We start from the raw sequence: 17,707 nt of genomic DNA, 5'->3' as shown, positions 1-17,707 counted from the left end.
AGCACGTCAACGACGAAGTTAAACAAGAATGGAGAGAGTGGACAGCCCTGACGAACACCACTTGAGGTAATCAATTCTGATGACAGTTCGCCATAAGCTCTCACTCTGCCAGTCGTGTTCGAGTAGAGAGCCTCTACAAGGTTAATGTACTTCTTTGGTACTTCTTTCGGTGACAAACACTGCCATAGAACCTCACGATTAACAGAGTTAAATGCCGCCTTAATGTCGAGAAACACTACCATTGTGGGGCGTCTGAATGTGTGTCTGTGTTCTAGAACCTGACGTAGTGTGAATATCTGGTCTATACAACCACGTCCAGGTCGAAAACCGGCCTGGTTTTCTCTAATCTGTTCTTCACGAGCTTTGATTAGGCGTCGAATTATTATTGAAGCTAATATTTTAGACACTATATTATTCAAACTGATTCCTCTGTGATTGTCACAAGAGGACTTTTGTCCTTTCTTATAGACTGGCACAATCAGTGATTGAGACCAGTCAGATGGGATTACGTCTAGTTCCCAGATTCTACCTAAGACCTCGGTTAATCTCATTGCTAATACTGGAACACCATCCTTAAAAATCTCAGGATAGTCGTAAAACATCTTCAACTCGGAAGCAAAGAGCATAAATGCTCTCTCCAACGCGTTGTAGGTCCGAACTTTTACGGCCAGACTAACATCACGAAGGCATCAAAGATGGTCCAGATTGGCATAAGCCGCTCTGGCTTTCACTATACGTGCATTGATCTCATCACTCACGCCACCACCAGCACTTATGCAGCTACCTAGATATACGAACTTCTCGACTACTTCTATCTGCTCACCATCCAGGGTGAGTACAGGATTAGAATCCTGCCAGTCTTGTAGAAGCACTTTGCACTTCAAAGGTGCAAAGCACATAACATACCTACGGACACTGATTGCTAACGGATTAAGTGAGAATTGCATGGTTTGGGCATTATCGCACAGTAAGACAATATCATCCGCATACTTAAGGTCGAGAAGTCTTTCTCCAGGCAACAGATCCACACCACCATTACTTACATTCATCAGAGCTGTTTCCAGAATGTCATCGATGGCAAAGTTGAAGAGGAATGGTGAGATTGGGCAACCCTGCCTAACCCCACTGCTCGAATGGAACAATGGAGAGAGGTGGTTGTATGCCCTCACTCTGCCTGAGGTGTTTTTGTACAGGGCTTTCAGGATGTTAATAAACTTCTCAGGCACATTCTTCTTCAATAGACAATCCCATAGAACACTCCTATCCAACGAATCGAAGGCAGCCCTGATGTCAAGAAACACTACGATTGTTGGTCTGTGACAAGTGTGACGGTGTTCTAACATTTGACGGAGGGTGAACATATAATCAATACATCCTCGACCAGAGTGAAAGCTATTCTCCTCCTCATTAGTCAAACTTTCTTGAGTTGTGAACAACCTACGAAGTACGACAGAAGCCCATAGCTTGGATGCAATCGGAAGTAAGCTTATCTCCCGATAGTTGTTACAGGAACGACGTGAACCCTTTTTAGAGATAGAAACAACTATCGACCTATTCCATGATGTTGGAACACTCTCTAGCTCCCAGACCTTTGTAAACAACGTATTCATTTCCTTAACCAGAAAGTCACCACCATCTTTAAAAAGAGCCGGAGGTAAGTCATCTAGGCCTGGCGACTTGTAGCGCTTCAAGAGTTGGAGTTCCTTGTGGACTTCCGCCTCGATTGGTGAATCAGTCGTCACCGGCCATGGAGGGCAGGACAGTCCGGCCGATGTTTCCGGAGCAGCAGGCCAGTTGGACTGCCCTTCAAAGAATTCTGCCCATCGTCCACGATGTCGATGGGTGTTAGTGGTTGGCATCCCGCCATCCTCACAGATTGTTTCGCTCACACTAGACTTCTTGCTGCCAGTGGCTCGGATGAGTTGGAAGAGCTTCTGGTGGTTACCAGATACAGCTACTGCTTCCAGCTCATTAGCACGCTCCGATTACCAGGCTCCTCGGTCCTTACGCCGGCTTTGCCCAGTTTCATTACGTAACAGCCTTCATTTGTGGTCAAACTCATGGTCACCCGGAGAAGACCGACGGGTCTCAATGAGTTGTAAGGAGCCTGAATAAGCACAGTGGTTATAAGCGGAACGTTTCGCGAAGCCGCAAGCGACTTTACTCGCCATTTTGATGGCGTCATGCAATTCCAACCAATGCTCATCTATACTTTTCGGTGGGATGTTAGCTAGCCTAGAAGCTAGCCCGGTTCGATAATTAGTTGCGACAGAATACTTCGTTGCAACACAGATACTTACTTGCAACTTGATAGTTTCAAATAAATTGAGCTCTGGGTAGAAAGTTAATCAAAAATATTGTTTTGCTATATCCCACTTCTTCAGAGTGGTTTACATTAAGTCATGAAACGTCGGAAACATAATTTTCTATTCATTGGGATAAAGCAAAAGATATACCTATTTTTAACAAAGAATGATTAGAATAATTATGTTCAATAAAAGCTGTCTATTACGATTGATAATAATATGTCTCAAGGCACTCTATTACACAACCAACTTACACGTTTCGTTTTAAGAGGTTCTATATGGTTTTTATTCAAGTATTCAAGTTCCTCTGGTGATAGACCTATAATAGTAATAATAATAACAAAGAGGATGAAACAAAAACATTTACATTTGCAAAGTAATTGTACACCATAAAGAAAATAAGTAGCTTCAGTAAAATTAATCTCTGTTAGACAAAATGGATGATCTTCATTGTCACACCTCTGTATAGTGGTTGACTTATCTATCTAAGAGACTAGTATCATGACAATGGAAAAAACATTGTTTTACAAGATCCTTCCCTTTCAGAATGGATATCTGATGGTCAATAGTAGTTCACACAAAGTGAAGAGAAACAGATACATTCAAGGCCTAGACAAAAGTTCACTCACCCTTTGATAGACCATAAAACAATTGCCAACACGTATTCTTAATTTTATTTTTTGGCAATCAATGAGATCGAGAAGTCCCTTAGTAGTCCACCTCACTACGAAAGAATTTTCAAGCGTTTAATCTTCTAGATCCTATATTTAAATACTCGTCTTGCATGATCTTAAATGACCACAATTTCTAATGCTTTCATGTATATACATATTTCTCTATTATATATGGGATGAATAAACAACTAGAAATAAGAATTTATATACCATAATTGATCTGATTATTCTATACGTTTAAAAGATCGTTTAACGACGTAAAGCAACGACACAACAAGGAATTAAATTAATTTAGTTTGAATTTTTAAATGACTGTAACTACTTTCCTCTTTCAATAGCGTGTACGAAATCTGATGACATATGCCACATAAGGAACAAATGAAAATTATAATATTTAAAACCAGGATAATAATGGCTTGGGGCTAAATCTTAATGATAAATTCAGAGTAGGTAAGCGGGAACACAATATTTTATGCTCATCGCTATCGGCAAAACACTATAAAAACTACAGAAATCTGTGACATATCAAACAAAAACCACAAACAATAATATCAACTTGAAAACTTGCGAGCATCCATAATCGCATCGCCTTTCAGACTTTGGTCACAACTTGTACCACCTTGTTTTTGATAAAATAAAAGTGATCAGGGAAGTGACGAGCAATAAATACTTGGCCGGAAAACATGTTTTTTGTGACATTTTAATTAGGAAACCATTAGATGAAGATGGTACTAAAACCTATACAAATATGAAACTTGTCAGCACAAGTGTTGGTTAACTGTATTTTGCTTCAGATAAGTGATGTATTTAGATGCATTAACCTTTACAATCTACTAGCCCATACCAATAGCCCCTTTACTGTAACACGATGCTCATACAAACAAAACACTAATTCACGAATATTTTGTATATTTCTTGACAAAATTACCTGATAAAAATTCACGCTGATCTACTAAGTTTGATTAACACAAGATTTTTTCGAAATGACGGGGAGAAACTAAAGAAAAATGGCGATTTCTTTAGAACAGTTGCGGTTAATATTACAGCACCAGCAGAAGTTGTTAGCCTTGCAACAACAACTATTGAGCACACTTTTCACTCGACCAGAAAATAAGAAATCTGTTTATGATGCAGTAACAGACATTTCAGAAGCATATCTAGTGGAGGGTTCAAATCCCTTTATACCTGAATCAGAACGTAATATTTGTAACGTGTCCGGCTCACAGCAAGAAAATACTGTGCTGAATGCTCATAAAGTTGTGGCAATACGAGATGATCGAGAGCCAGACCCTGTAGATGAAGCCCGGAGTCCAGAATTGAATGAAACACTACTGGTCCTGTCTAGCTCCGAAAATAAATTTCAGCTAGAACAAAATTATGGTCCACGTGATATTAGCCGAAAAAGCTATGAGGACTCGTATCCAGAAAATAACTGCAGTGACACGATGAACCCAAATATACTGAATGTTACTCAAAATCATTGTGAGATAGAAATTTATATTGAATCAGCTTATCCGATTTCTCATGACAATCTATCAGATATGGGTTCTCAGAATAATGCATGTAATTTTGATGAAATTTCTTATAAAAATGAGGAAAATATGTCGGATGAGTCAAATTATGATCAAAAGTCTAATTTAATTTTGTTAAATGTTGATTTCCGTAATGATCCATTATCCACTGATGAAATTCCTAATGGATTTGAAAGTAATGCTTCAGAAGAATTAAACTCTAACCTCAAATCAAAGGTCGTTCATTATCATCTAGTCATTTCTAGTGGATCCGACACCCAATGTGAGAAACATCGTTTAAATAAAGTCCTATTATTTGTAATTTGGAGACATAAGGACCCAACATTATTTCGCGGAGGAGGAGAACGTTGGAGAATTAAAAGTTATGCATACTTTTATTTTTAAAAAAATAAAAACGCCGGGAACAGACATGTCAGTCTCTGTGCGAGAAAAAAAGTGATAATTCTTTATTGCCTAGACGATGAACTAATCGGAAGCACAAGCCAGTCACTCAGTTGCAGTTGGACCCTAGCACCAGATCCTACGAATCTGCTCAGAGGGGAGGTGTTAGCGGGACATAGACTAGATTAAAGCATGCTCAATGCATGATTGCTTTGGTGCACGCTGATTGGCTAATTCTTATCCAATCAGCACTAGTCGATAGTTGGAGAATACTCTGGAATCTTCTTATGTAAAAACTATAAATATACTGACGTTTTCCCTATTGTGCTTCTGGCTTGCATCTTGCCTCCATCTAACCTTGTTATTTGGAATATAATCTCTTTCCTGTTCAACCGTGTTCTGATTTGGGGTCTTGTCGAGTGAATCGGTGTCCAAGAATACTAAGCAATAGGAATAGCTGGGTCATAACCGTAAGAAGAAAGAGATTATAACAGTAAGGATGGCAAATCAGTCGATGAAGTAGTGAAATTTCATCAGTTGAGATGGGTGGGACATGTGTTACGTATGCCCAACCATCGAATGTCCTGACGTGTGATGTTTTCTGGTGTAGGAGTAGGATGGAAGAAAGCTAGGGGCGGCCAGACCAAATCATGGCACAAATGCATGAAGTCATTGACAAGTGGACTGAGCCATGTCGGTAGGTGTAGACTAGCTGGTTGGGGACCGCGAGATGATAGAAACCGATGGTTAGAGACCCTGAATGATATGGCTCAAAATCGTTTGCAGTGACGCAGGTGCATCCACTCTTTGTGTTCTCCCAAATTTTAACCTCCTGATCCCTCCTTGTCTCTTTTTTCTCTTTCCAAATTTATTTCACTGTATTATAATCCTAAAATAACATCTTCAAACCCTAATCTTTCCGATTATTGCTTATACTCTTACTACATCTACCACTACGGGATTTGAATCGACAACTGCATCTCTGTGCTAATGTGGTATGGCAACTTGAACTGATGTACGTACGTACGAAGTTCTACGTTGTTATTGACTGACTGACTGTGCTCAAACGCACGATGTTGAACCACTGCATTACTAACATGATGTTGCCACTGGATGTCAACAATCCTTCGGAGACAACGATGATCAAACACAGTCGTATACCATCCTCAACTCGAAGAGGCCAGGTTTCACAAGCATAGAGCAAAACTGCTCTCACCGATGCGTTGTAGGTCCGAACTTTTACGGCCAGACTAACATCACGAAGGCATCAAAGATGGTCCAGATTGGCATAAGCCGCTCTGGCTTTCACTATACGTGCATTGATCTCATCACTCACGCCACCACCAGCACTTATGCAGCTACCTAGATATACGAACTTCTCGACTACTTCTATCTGCTCACCATCCAGGGTGAGTACAGGATTAGAATCCTGCCAGTCTTGTAGAAGCACTTTGCACTTCAAAGGTGCAAAGCACATAACATACCTACGGACACTGATTGCTAACGGATTAAGTGAGAATTGCATGGTTTGGGCATTATCGCACAGTAAGACAATATCATCCGCATACTTAAGGTCGAGAAGTCTTTCTCCAGGCAACAGATCCACACCGCCATTACCTACATCCATCAGAGCTGTTTCCAGAATATCATCGATGGCAAAGTTGAAGAGGAATGGCGAGATTGGGCAACCCTGCCTAACCCCACTGCTTGAATGGAACAATGGAGAGAGGTGGTTGTATGCTCTCACTCTGCCTGAGGTGTTTGCACATAGGGCCTTTAGGATGTTAATAAACTTCTCAGGCACATTCTTCTTCAATAGACAATCCCATAGAACACTCCTATCCAACGAATCGAAGGCAGCCCTGATGTCAAGAAACACTACGATTGTTGGTCTGTGACAAGTGTGACGGTGTCCAAAACGAGAGGCAGTCTTGTACAAAACCATATCATTAGGGTTTTACAATTCCCCTAAGTGGATCCTCTGTATCCACTAACTCGGTTAGAGCGTCGGACATTCGCGTTTTGTCCTCTCGATTTCATAAACATCAGCCATGCCTCGAGAAGGCAGTGAGTATGACTTCGATGTCACTGGCTGTATACACGTGTCCACGTGAGAGTAATTTGGGAGAGCTCTTTCTCCCCACAGTCGACCGTACTAGGGTATTTGGGGGCTGTAGATCAGTGGTGTCTGATAAACGATGTGCAAATGGCATGATTAATATATTCATATATGTGAATTCTCTGTAAAAAACGCTATGTGATTAAATATTATTACATGAAAGACATCGAAGATAAAAGATGAAAATTACCATCCATATGTGCTTCTTTATTTTTCTTATTTCTAGTATTGGTACCCATAGTAATTTAAAACCTGAAAGTTTGATAAAAAGATTAAAGAGGTAGGATATGTGATCCCAAAAAAAGGATAGCTGAAAATGCAAATGATATAGAGAACAGGATCTACTACTTTCAAATCATTAAAAGACATCATGAGTATTAAGATTTTGTGAAAACGTAATGAATCATAGTGCATTTAATTCATTGATTACTTATAAACCCGAAGATGTCTCATTAATTGTGAACTGAAGTGAGGAGAAACAAACGGAAAAATTATCGCAATCGGAAAGCATTTTTTTAAATACCGATTCCCCAACATTATGATGATAACTAGCTAGTAGCATAAGGGTTTGTATTCGATTCAATTACAGTTCAACACGAACTCCTTTGGATTTACTACATGAAATTGATTTGTTGAAAGTAAAAGTAATAAGTAGTAATACTTCGTTAACTAGTTATGGTATGAAGTTAGTTTCATATCTGCTATCTTTAGTTACCGATGATACAGTATACCCCATACATTATAATTTCAATACCAGTCTAGTTAAGACATCAAGCCAAAGACAAACGGTGTGCGTGGTTTAGCAATACTCTGCTCTTATCTGCCCATGAAGATTAACTCAAAAAGTAGTGGTTAAACGATCGCCGAGGAAATATCACTGGTCAAACTGCTGTAGAGGCGCTTATCCTTTGCACGGAATGTAGTACTATTTTACAACCCTTTTTTAATGTTATTCAATAGTTTTGGCCTTAGATTTTTCGTCCTTTATTTTGTCTTACAAATATTGTTGAAACCACTCTCATTACTTCGCTCTCCTTTTCTATGATGTATTGTACCATGCCCAAAATAATCACAGTTCATCGCTGGAGACCCAATATCACGCATTTCAAAATCGATCACAATGCAATAGATACAATATTTCTTTTTCTCCTTCAATATACTATTACTCTAACTTTAATTGCACAGTTTAGCCGAGTCATTTTAAATCATTCGTTTTGCTGGTCAACTGCTGATGGTATTTCATTTTCGCCCCCGTAATTCTCTTTTCCCTATGTAATTGGAAAAGTGGCAACTTGGTATACAATTGCTCCAGGTAGCATATCATAGGTCTGTGACCGAATGTCAAAGGTAGGTACTGTCGATTGAGAGTTGACAACATAATTCGTCTTCTACATCAGTGAAAAGAGAAATGGAGCCCTCTCTGTTGGAACGGGAACTAATATACTAGGCAAGAACAAATGTGTTGCAGGAAGAAACAGATCCTACGTACAGTTCGAAAATTACACAGAGAATACCAGTTTACTTCGATGATATTTAAGCAAGTTAAAACGAGCACTCAATTAATTCACGAACCTACAATGAACAGATGAGCTTTTTGAAGATGCACACCAAGAGGACATATTCGAAGTACTAACTACTTGTGGTGTAAAAAAAGGTTAACGGGACGGTATGGCATACGCCAGAGGTGGTTCCTGGCTACTTGACCATGATAGTTAAATCGTCCCTTAATGTCGAGCCTATCATTTTTCGATGTCGTCATCTATATATACTACAGATCCCATGTGTCATTTACCAAATTATCGACCAACAAGTCTCCTAGATGTTGCTACCAAGTTTAATACTAGGCTAGCACCAACTGCAAATCTGCGAATTAATTCACCTCCAACCCCTTCTCAAGTGTTGAACATGTAAAACGCATAGCAACGGGAGCGTTTTTATATCAGATAGTGGTTTACTTGACTTAGGAAATTTTCGTCACATTTTGTAACCCAATAGTTTCAGAATTGTATCCAAATAAATTGCAAACTACGTTTCAGTGGCGGTTATAATGATTAGGTTTATTTCGTTTACCAAAGCCCCTAATTTATGGATCCTAATTTCGAAGTTATGTGAATCTGATTTTTAAAGAACTCCGAGAGGAGAGCTGATTATCCGGGAAAATGACAGCTGTTGGTTTATTAGTTAGGGAGATTAAACAGAAGCCAACACTGTCTATTAAGACTACATATCGCTGAGTAGAACCAAGGTCTCGAGCAATATTCCAAATCTGAAGACCATATGGGACTTATCATTATGGTATAATGATCGGTGCCGATAACCATATGGAGCGAAAACACACACCGATTGAGAATGTAGATTTATACCAGGTTAATTGAAAAACTTAAACTACAACTCAGAAAAATGATTAAAAACGATGGAAATACGTACAAGTTCCGGCCCCAAACTACTGCACCGCCAAATCTGTTGCCGAAATTAACCTTGAACTTTCATTTCCTATTGGCCAATGAGTACATTACTAGGTAAAGCAAGTAACTAGTCCCTAAAAGATACTAAAAATACACTTGTATGATGATTTTAAGAGACTCATTAGTTTTGTAAGGTTTATAATTTGTTCTTAGCATCTTAAAGAAGACTATCCACTCAACAAGACATCTGCCGAGCTGATTCTAGAGATCACCAGAACTCCCAACTTCGAGGTCTTTTCAGTCACGGAAAAACTCCCAACAACGCGAAATGAAGTTACGGAGCTCTGTCAAACCCAAACCATAGACGCTTCCGAACTCCTCGTAGGAGTTCTTCACGAAAACAATCTGTCTCCATATGACGAGAGACAGATAACCCGTGACATCATCACTGTCTTTTATACGCCACTGGTGTGATGACGAAAGTTCACCACCTGATCAACATTGACACAGACGTTAGCGTTCTTCTCACCAATTCTAACGACCAACTGCAGGAAGTAGTTTTAAACTTACATGCGGCAAATAGGGAATCGATCGCCACATATGGTAAGCGATAGGCTTATCCCAACGTAGGTTTACGCAAACCCATCCACTGGATCTTCGTTCTTGCAGATGTTTCCATGCTAATCATTAACATATACCTGCTACAACACCATAATCTACCTATCGACACGCGCAAACGGAGGTCTGTAGACGAAAATACTAGTTTATCTGTTTGTGTAACTCATCTTTCCGGTTGTAGATTATCCCCAGCCACAGTAAAACACACGATAAATCCATACTATCAAAAGTACTTGATAGGTACCCTGAAATTTACTAGACGCGACCGAAATTACCATGTGTAACTGGCAATGTTGCATATCACATCACAACTACAGGACCACCTGCGTTCACGAAAGCGCGCAGACTAGCTCCCGGGAAGCTTAGGTTGCTTGAAAACGAATTTGATCACATGATAGATTTATAAAACAGCTCATGGGCACCTCTCTTGCAAATGGTGCCTAAAAAAGACAACAGTGATTGGCGTCCAGCTGGTGACTATGGGCGACTGAAAGCAAAAACCATTCCCGATCGTTACCCGTTGACCCACATTCACGATTTGTCAGCTACCTTTAAAAATGCAGCTGTCTTTTCAAAAGTCGACTTGGTTAAAACTTATAACCGAATTCCCATGGCCACTGACGACATTCCAAAAACCGGTCTCTACACATTTCGCGCATGTGTTTTGGCCTAAGAAATGCTGCCCAGACATTCCAAATGTTCATAGATGCTATTTTATAGGTCTCAACTTCGTGCATGCGTATGTTGATGACTTCTTGATAGCAAGTTCGGATAGGGACTCGGATCCTCAGCATCTGGACCTTGTTTTCGAACGACTGCAAAAGCATGGCATTACTGTAAACATTCAGAAATGCCAAATCGGAACTGACTCCTCAGATTTCCTAGGACACACCATTGATGCTCAAGGCATCCGACCTCTAAGAAGCAAAGTGACGGCCATTATGGACTATCTAGAACCGACTACCATCAAGCAATTACGCACATTTAACTGCCTTGTAAGTTTCTATAAACGGTTCATACTAAATTGCGCGTCACTTATGAAACCATTAACCGACCACCTTTTTGGAGATGCGAAATCTATCAGTTTGGACGATGTCGAAAAAAAGCATTCTTCACAGTCAAGGAAATTACTGTCAAAGCAACAGTACTCGCGTAACAGGACATTGGGGCACCCTTAGTATCGCAGTAGACATATCTGACTTGGCAATCGGAGTCTTACAACAATGGGTAGACAACCCCGACAACTTTTCCCACTCTTCTTGAGACGTTTGCAATATACTGAACCGGAATACAGAACTTTCAATGGGGAACTCCTAGCCATGTGTTCTGCTTTACGGCACTTCCAACATTCTGTTGAAGGCCAAAAATTCACTATTCTCACTGATCACAAACCTCTTAGCTTCTGTAATAATAATAATAATAACATATTTATGCAATGACAGGTACAGGCCATTTCTAGAGACATGGTCTATAAATTACAACATTTATTGTTTCACAGTATGCATGTTGAATAAATATTGTCTATAGAAGTGAATATCAGTTCATTCCTTCAGATATACTGAGCAATCTTCAAAATAGTCTCCAAAGTGGCATCGCACCCACGTTACATACGAGATCCAATTTCCGCATTATTGTGTTAGGATTTCGGTCGTTCTAAGTATTTATGCAGTGCAACTTTTTAAGTTTATAGTTGTTATAAAGTAGACTCGTAAAGCGCTTGGTGTGAATTATGACCTTGGGAAAACGCGCACGTCTAGTTTGTTCCAGATGTCAGAAGTTCCATAGTTGTGCCCTCAGAGCATGATTCTAAAAAAATAAGAGAATCCGAGGAACAGCAAGGCACTTGTATATGAACGATAAACAATACCTAACGTTGTGCAGTAGAAAAGACAGAGGTATGATAAATTATTGTCTGATTTTTTTTCATCCGATGCCTGCCACATAGTCTTAATATAAAAGTCCGAGTTAGCATGTCATAGGTTGTCTTAGTAGGATAGCTAATCCAGTATGAAATTGGAAACATGAGTCTGAATTGTGAGCGTAGGAGAACAATCTAAATGCCACAGACTGATTGACTTGTTCTCGAACATAAAGAGCCTGATGCAAACAAGATATTCTGACCCACAAACATGGGTGGATTTAATTCATCACCCTCACCATCAATGCTGGCTGGTCAGTAACTCCTCCCTCCCTCCTTTTGTGATGCTAGGCTCATTTAAGCTTACTTTTTGGATATATATCATACTCCACACAATGCTCTGTGTTTCACATCCTGCTGGAAAACACTATTTCCATAAGTACCATTTTACAAGCTTATCAGGCAGTTGCAAATTATGAACTGTGGGTAAGTCATCGATGTATTGCTTTAACTGACTATAGTATAAAGTATAGGTTGCCAGAGTATAGGCTATAAGAACGGTATATTGCAGGGTAGTTGTTGACCAAAGTAGGCGGAAAAGTATAGAAATATATGAGTTATAGATAAGGTGACGAGTGATGAAGTAATATTAAGCTCATCTTCCGATAAGTACTCTCCTCGAGAGTCTCGACAACTGGACTATATTTCGCATTTTGCTTCAAACATAAAACATATTTATGTAGCAAACAATGTAGTTGCAGATGCTTTGCCTCGTATAACTCCCTCGAGTAGTTTCCAAGGGATCGACCTTCCGAAACTCATCCAGCTCCAAAAAGAAAACACTGATCCTCAGCACGAGTTATCTTCTACATCTCTGAAACTGCAAATTAACCAGATTGGAACAGGCAAGGAAACTTTACTACGAGGCGCATCCGCAAGTAGGGGTCGTCCAGTCGTGCTGAAACATTATCAACACAACGTCTTCATTGCGTTGCACAGACGTTCTCCTCCGGGTGTACGTGCAACCATCAAGATCATAGTAGAACGATTTCGCTGGTCTGGTATGAATAAACACATGAGAGTGAGCACCCTCTTGTGTAAGCTACCAGAAATCTAAAGTGATTGAACACAACAAATGTCCCTTAGGCCCATTTAAAACTCCCGGTGTTCGCTTCGAACATGTTCATTTGGGTTTGGTAGTACACTGATCAGATTCAAATGGATACTCGTACCTTCTAAATTGCATATACCGCTTCATTCGATGGCCAGAAGCAGTACCCATCAAGGACATCACCGCTGAAACAGTGGCCGAATTCTTCGTTAACGGTGGGTAGCGAACTTTGACTGCCTATCAACTATCACTACAGACTGTGGACGCCAGTTCGACTCCTGATTTTTCATTTATCTAACTACACTATAGAGAATTACTGCCTACCACCCACGAGCAGACGGATTTGTAGAACGCTTTCACCAAAAGCTTAATGCTTCACTCTCAGCTGCAAATGTTTCACCTGTTTTACTCGGTATTTGCAGTGCATTGAGAGCCGACATTGAATACACGTTTACGGAACAACACTCTGACTTCGAGGCGGACTCGTGATTCCTTTATCTTTAGTGAATATAGATATAAATTCTTACGCGAGCAGACTCAAAAACTCAGTAAGTTCAGTTAAACCTGTTTCCACCCGACCTCAGTCAGTCGAAGTTTTCGTTTAACCTGCCATACGATATAGCACATACATCTTTGTACGTTGCGACTCATTTCGACAACCCCTCGAAATGGCATACGAAGTACCCTTGAACGTCCTTAAGCATGAATCTAAGTACTGTATCATCGATAAGAACTGAACTAACGACAGCATCAGCATCGATCTCTCAAAGCCAAGTATTTAGTGGGAAACTTTGATCATGTCAATAGACGCGAGTCTTCAAATTACGATACATCACCCGACAATTAACAACCACGACGACACTTCGGTGGTATCTGACAAATGACTCAAAAAAGCGCGTTCTGGAAGAAGAATAGGGTTTCCTGAAACATTAAACGATTGCTGAACGTAAGACACCACATAACACTTTCAATCGTCTCGATGTTTTCTATTGTGTCAAAAACTGCTTTTAATACACTCAGATACGTATTTGCTTTTCTTATTCCTAAAAGAAACAAAACTTTTTGCTGCAAATAACTGTATAATTATTGTGCTACCTAGTTAGTCGAGCTTTCTACTCATTCAGCTTCAAATTATGGCAAGCAACTCTAGTAAAAGCGAAATTTCAGCAATTTCTAAGCCAACCAAGTCGTCGAAATATGTGACCTCTATGATTGACGATTTACTACCTGACAATGTTAAACCTTTATCTTCTGAACCCTAAGCGTCTTATCCACAAATATCACTGTTACCACCTGATTCTCTAAGCAACAGCCCCGATATCTCTTCGTGCAGTATGCCGACGGTATGACTGGTTGACATAAAGAATACAGTGCCCACGTGCGTCGAAATGTCAACACAGTATACCATACAGCATATTTTACCAAAAACCCAAAGACTCCACGAGTATTTGTAGTTTGACGACAATTTAAATTGTAATACCTTCTATAATTAAATCGTGCCCACCCAGTGAAATCAAAAGCAAGAAGCGAGGAAGATCGAAGATATATTTGATGGGCTATCAATATATCGAGAAGTGACTGATCTAAACTGGCTAGTGGTTGCAGGAGAAGTTGAGCAGGGCATTCTCACTTGTGATCTGATGCATATGCGTAACCGAGAGTATATAGCTAGGTGAGTCCATTAAACCTGATGTGGCCAGCATCAAATGCAGAAGACTTACAGAACTATTGATTTCGGGGATTTATTTACCACTACAGGCCTAAATCCAAAATTTAGATGACCAAAGTGTCTAATGGTTTATCCCACACATACGAGTATACTGATCGACATAGTACCGACATCCGTCAGTTACAAAACTCTCTAGCGGAAATTAACGGTAGAATTAACCAATTAGCACCCACTACATACATATGGGGCCTTAATACTGATAAAAATATTGAACAATTCACCAAAGCCAAGTGTATTTTAGAGTTTGTGGCTGAAGAAGTGACGGAAAGAACGATGTATTCCTACATTTGCATACATTTGCACACAATCTTCCTGACCACACACACCCAAATAAGTTGAGGGATATTAGTCTCAAGGAATGCGGTATGTTGAACACCAACTGCCAAGTCAGTCGCCTTACATAAAAGTTTGATAGATCTGCACGCCATCTTCTGGTTAATTTTAGCTGTTGTAACGATGCTAAACAATTTATCGATTCAAGCAAAAATAGTAATTTCTAGTGGCATTGGACCATTACCACACAATCCTCAGAGCTGAACACGAGACTACTCGGAAAATAGATACTCAATATTTAACGCGGAGAAATTCCTAGCAACGTAGAAGGCGGGAACAGCGAGTTGAATAAATTGGAGTTGATCGGATTGCATGGCTTGACCATGCAGGCGTGGCTCCTGCGGAATATTACCTTAAATCTTTTATTCATATTAAACATATTGTTCTTTCTCTAGCCTAAGCTTGTTCTCCATTATGTGTTGGTAATTGTTACTATACAGTGAGTTGGTGTAAACGATGATGTGACTCCCACGCAAGATCTTATAGATTAGGCAGTTATATCATGACAAATCTACAATTTTAGGATTAGGTCTATTATTAGAGCAGTACTAATATCATAGTCAACCATAATTCTAAAAGCACATTAATTTCACACAAGAGAATAATAGTCGCTCCAGACTTAAAGCCCTATCAACATCGTCTAAGAAGACATGAGGTGATAGAATCGCAAGATTGTGTTACAGCAAATAAACAGCTAGTGACAGTTTCCAACGTAGTATATAGTTTAGAGCACATGACAAAGAGCATGATGTCACTCCACAAACGGCAGATCACTCTGTAGATCTAGATGAGTCTGACGATCAGAATTCTTTGGATAAGATACGGATTCCAACAGTCAATGAAAAGCATAAAAACATTTCTAATCCCGGTTGTTCGTTCAGTAAATTACTAAAATTTAAGCCGTGTGATGACACACATTCAACTAAACCTATTCATTTGAAAATTCGTGCTCCTGAAGATACTCCACAAGATGACTCAAATGAACCTAAATTCATCTCACAGAGGCAACAAAATTCTCTAGCTCTGACAGAAAATTTGGGGGAGATAAAATCCACGAAACGGCATAAAGAAACACATTTGACTGAACAAAATATTCTGTGGGTGTCCCAACAACAGTAAACAGGTTCTCCCCACTGATATCATATAACTTGCCATCAACACATCTAAGTAGCAAAACTGGTGTAGGCTTGGGCGTAACAAAGCTTTTTACACTCACACTACCAAAAACTATCAGATTACCGATCACTCCACTCAATTCTTAAGCATAGAACCATAAAGATGACGACTACAACGCACTTGTCAAACTTCAAAATAAACTCAAACGTACTAAATCGAAATGAGGAAACGTATTTATTGAGAACAAACAAGTATAGGAAGATCCTAAACTTGCCACGGAACTATTTATTGAACATGTTTGATCCTCGCCAACTGACGAAAAGCCACTAAATGAATCAAAACCAATCCCAGTACCTTCAAGAGATATGTACAGAATATTTATAAGGCAATTAGCACACTGAAACAGTCCTACACAGATAAACGAGATGGTGTTCCGGCTACCGTGCTTTAAAGTGGAGGTGATGATATGCGTGTTTTACTTCTCAAACTATTTGCGAAATCACTCTCTACAGAGTGCTATGGTACTGCCTGGAATACTACACATATCATCCCTAAAAGTAAGACAAGACCTGAAATAAATGTTGAATATTATCTGCACGTAAACACAACTTCAGTGGTATCTAGGGTGACGGACAATGTAGTCAAGGCGGTGGTAGTCCAACATATACTTACTAATAATCTCATCTCGACCTCCCAACATGGGTTTCTTAGGTCCAGGTCATACGATACATTCCTAGCAAGCTATCTAAATGAAATAACAGAACAACGGAATCCTTGTATCAGTCCTACTCTTAGACTTCAAGAAAGCTTTTGATAAGTTCCCACACAAAAGGCTTCTCGTCAAACTAAAGTCTTTCGGAATGAATAACCAACTATACTCATGTATTGCTTCATTCTTAACAGGACGCAAACAAATGATATGGTACAATGACTCTCATCACCTAGACCAATAAATAGTGAAGTCATCCAGGGAAGCGTATTAGGTCCACTCTTGTTTCTTATGTATATAAACAACATATGTAACACCATAAAACTTTGGAAACCATACTTATACGCTGATAATTTCGAAATAATATAAAGCCTTAAGCCTGGAGCTCTAAGTGAAAGTTTATCCCCGATCCAAAGTGATCTCAACAACCTAACTATCTGGAGTGAAAAATGACAATTACCATCTAACCTCAACATGTGTGGGATCATGCATTTTGGAAAACATCCCTATGATCTACAACTTTACTTAAATAAAAGTAGAGTTAAAACACTCAAATCAGTGCACATTCTAGGCAGTAATCACGCAGGAAGCCTAAATTTTGAAGAACATGCTTCCTTTATATTTCTAAATCTAGACGTCTAATCACTCGAGGCTGCTCCGTGTAACACTCAAGAAAGCTACCGACATAGAGGACATCCTACCAGTAAGTCACTTATTGAAATCTAATAAGAACGTAAGAATACTACCTGTCATCCAGTATTCCGATTGGAATCTTATCCGGAACATCCCTTAGGAACCTCACAAGTTTTTCCGCGG

The 17,707-nt window shown here is 39.6% G+C and overlaps 1 protein-coding gene across 1 annotated transcript in view; it reads right to left on the bottom strand.

The window, feature by feature from the left end:
* The window catches only part of ZCCHC11 (Terminal uridylyltransferase 4), a 70,277-nt gene extending 60,804 nt beyond the window's left edge, over window positions 1–9,473 (bottom strand). The window contains exons 1-3 of the mRNA XM_051209746.1: window positions 9,440–9,473; window positions 7,203–7,264; window positions 2,561–2,625 (exon numbers count right to left, since the gene is read on the bottom strand). Of these exons, the coding sequence (XP_051075205.1) occupies window positions 2,561–2,625; window positions 7,203–7,251 (114 nt within the window). The 5' untranslated portion in view covers window positions 7,252–7,264; window positions 9,440–9,473. The remainder of the gene's footprint in view (window positions 1–2,560; window positions 2,626–7,202; window positions 7,265–9,439) is intronic.
* Between the last annotated feature and the right edge of the window lie 8,234 nt (window positions 9,474–17,707).

Source organism: Schistosoma haematobium, chromosome 1, assembly GCF_000699445.3.
Source record: "Schistosoma haematobium chromosome 1, whole genome shotgun sequence".
Taxonomy (NCBI): domain Eukaryota; kingdom Metazoa; phylum Platyhelminthes; class Trematoda; order Strigeidida; family Schistosomatidae; genus Schistosoma; species Schistosoma haematobium.
This window is presented reverse-complemented; position numbering and strand designations above follow the sequence as displayed.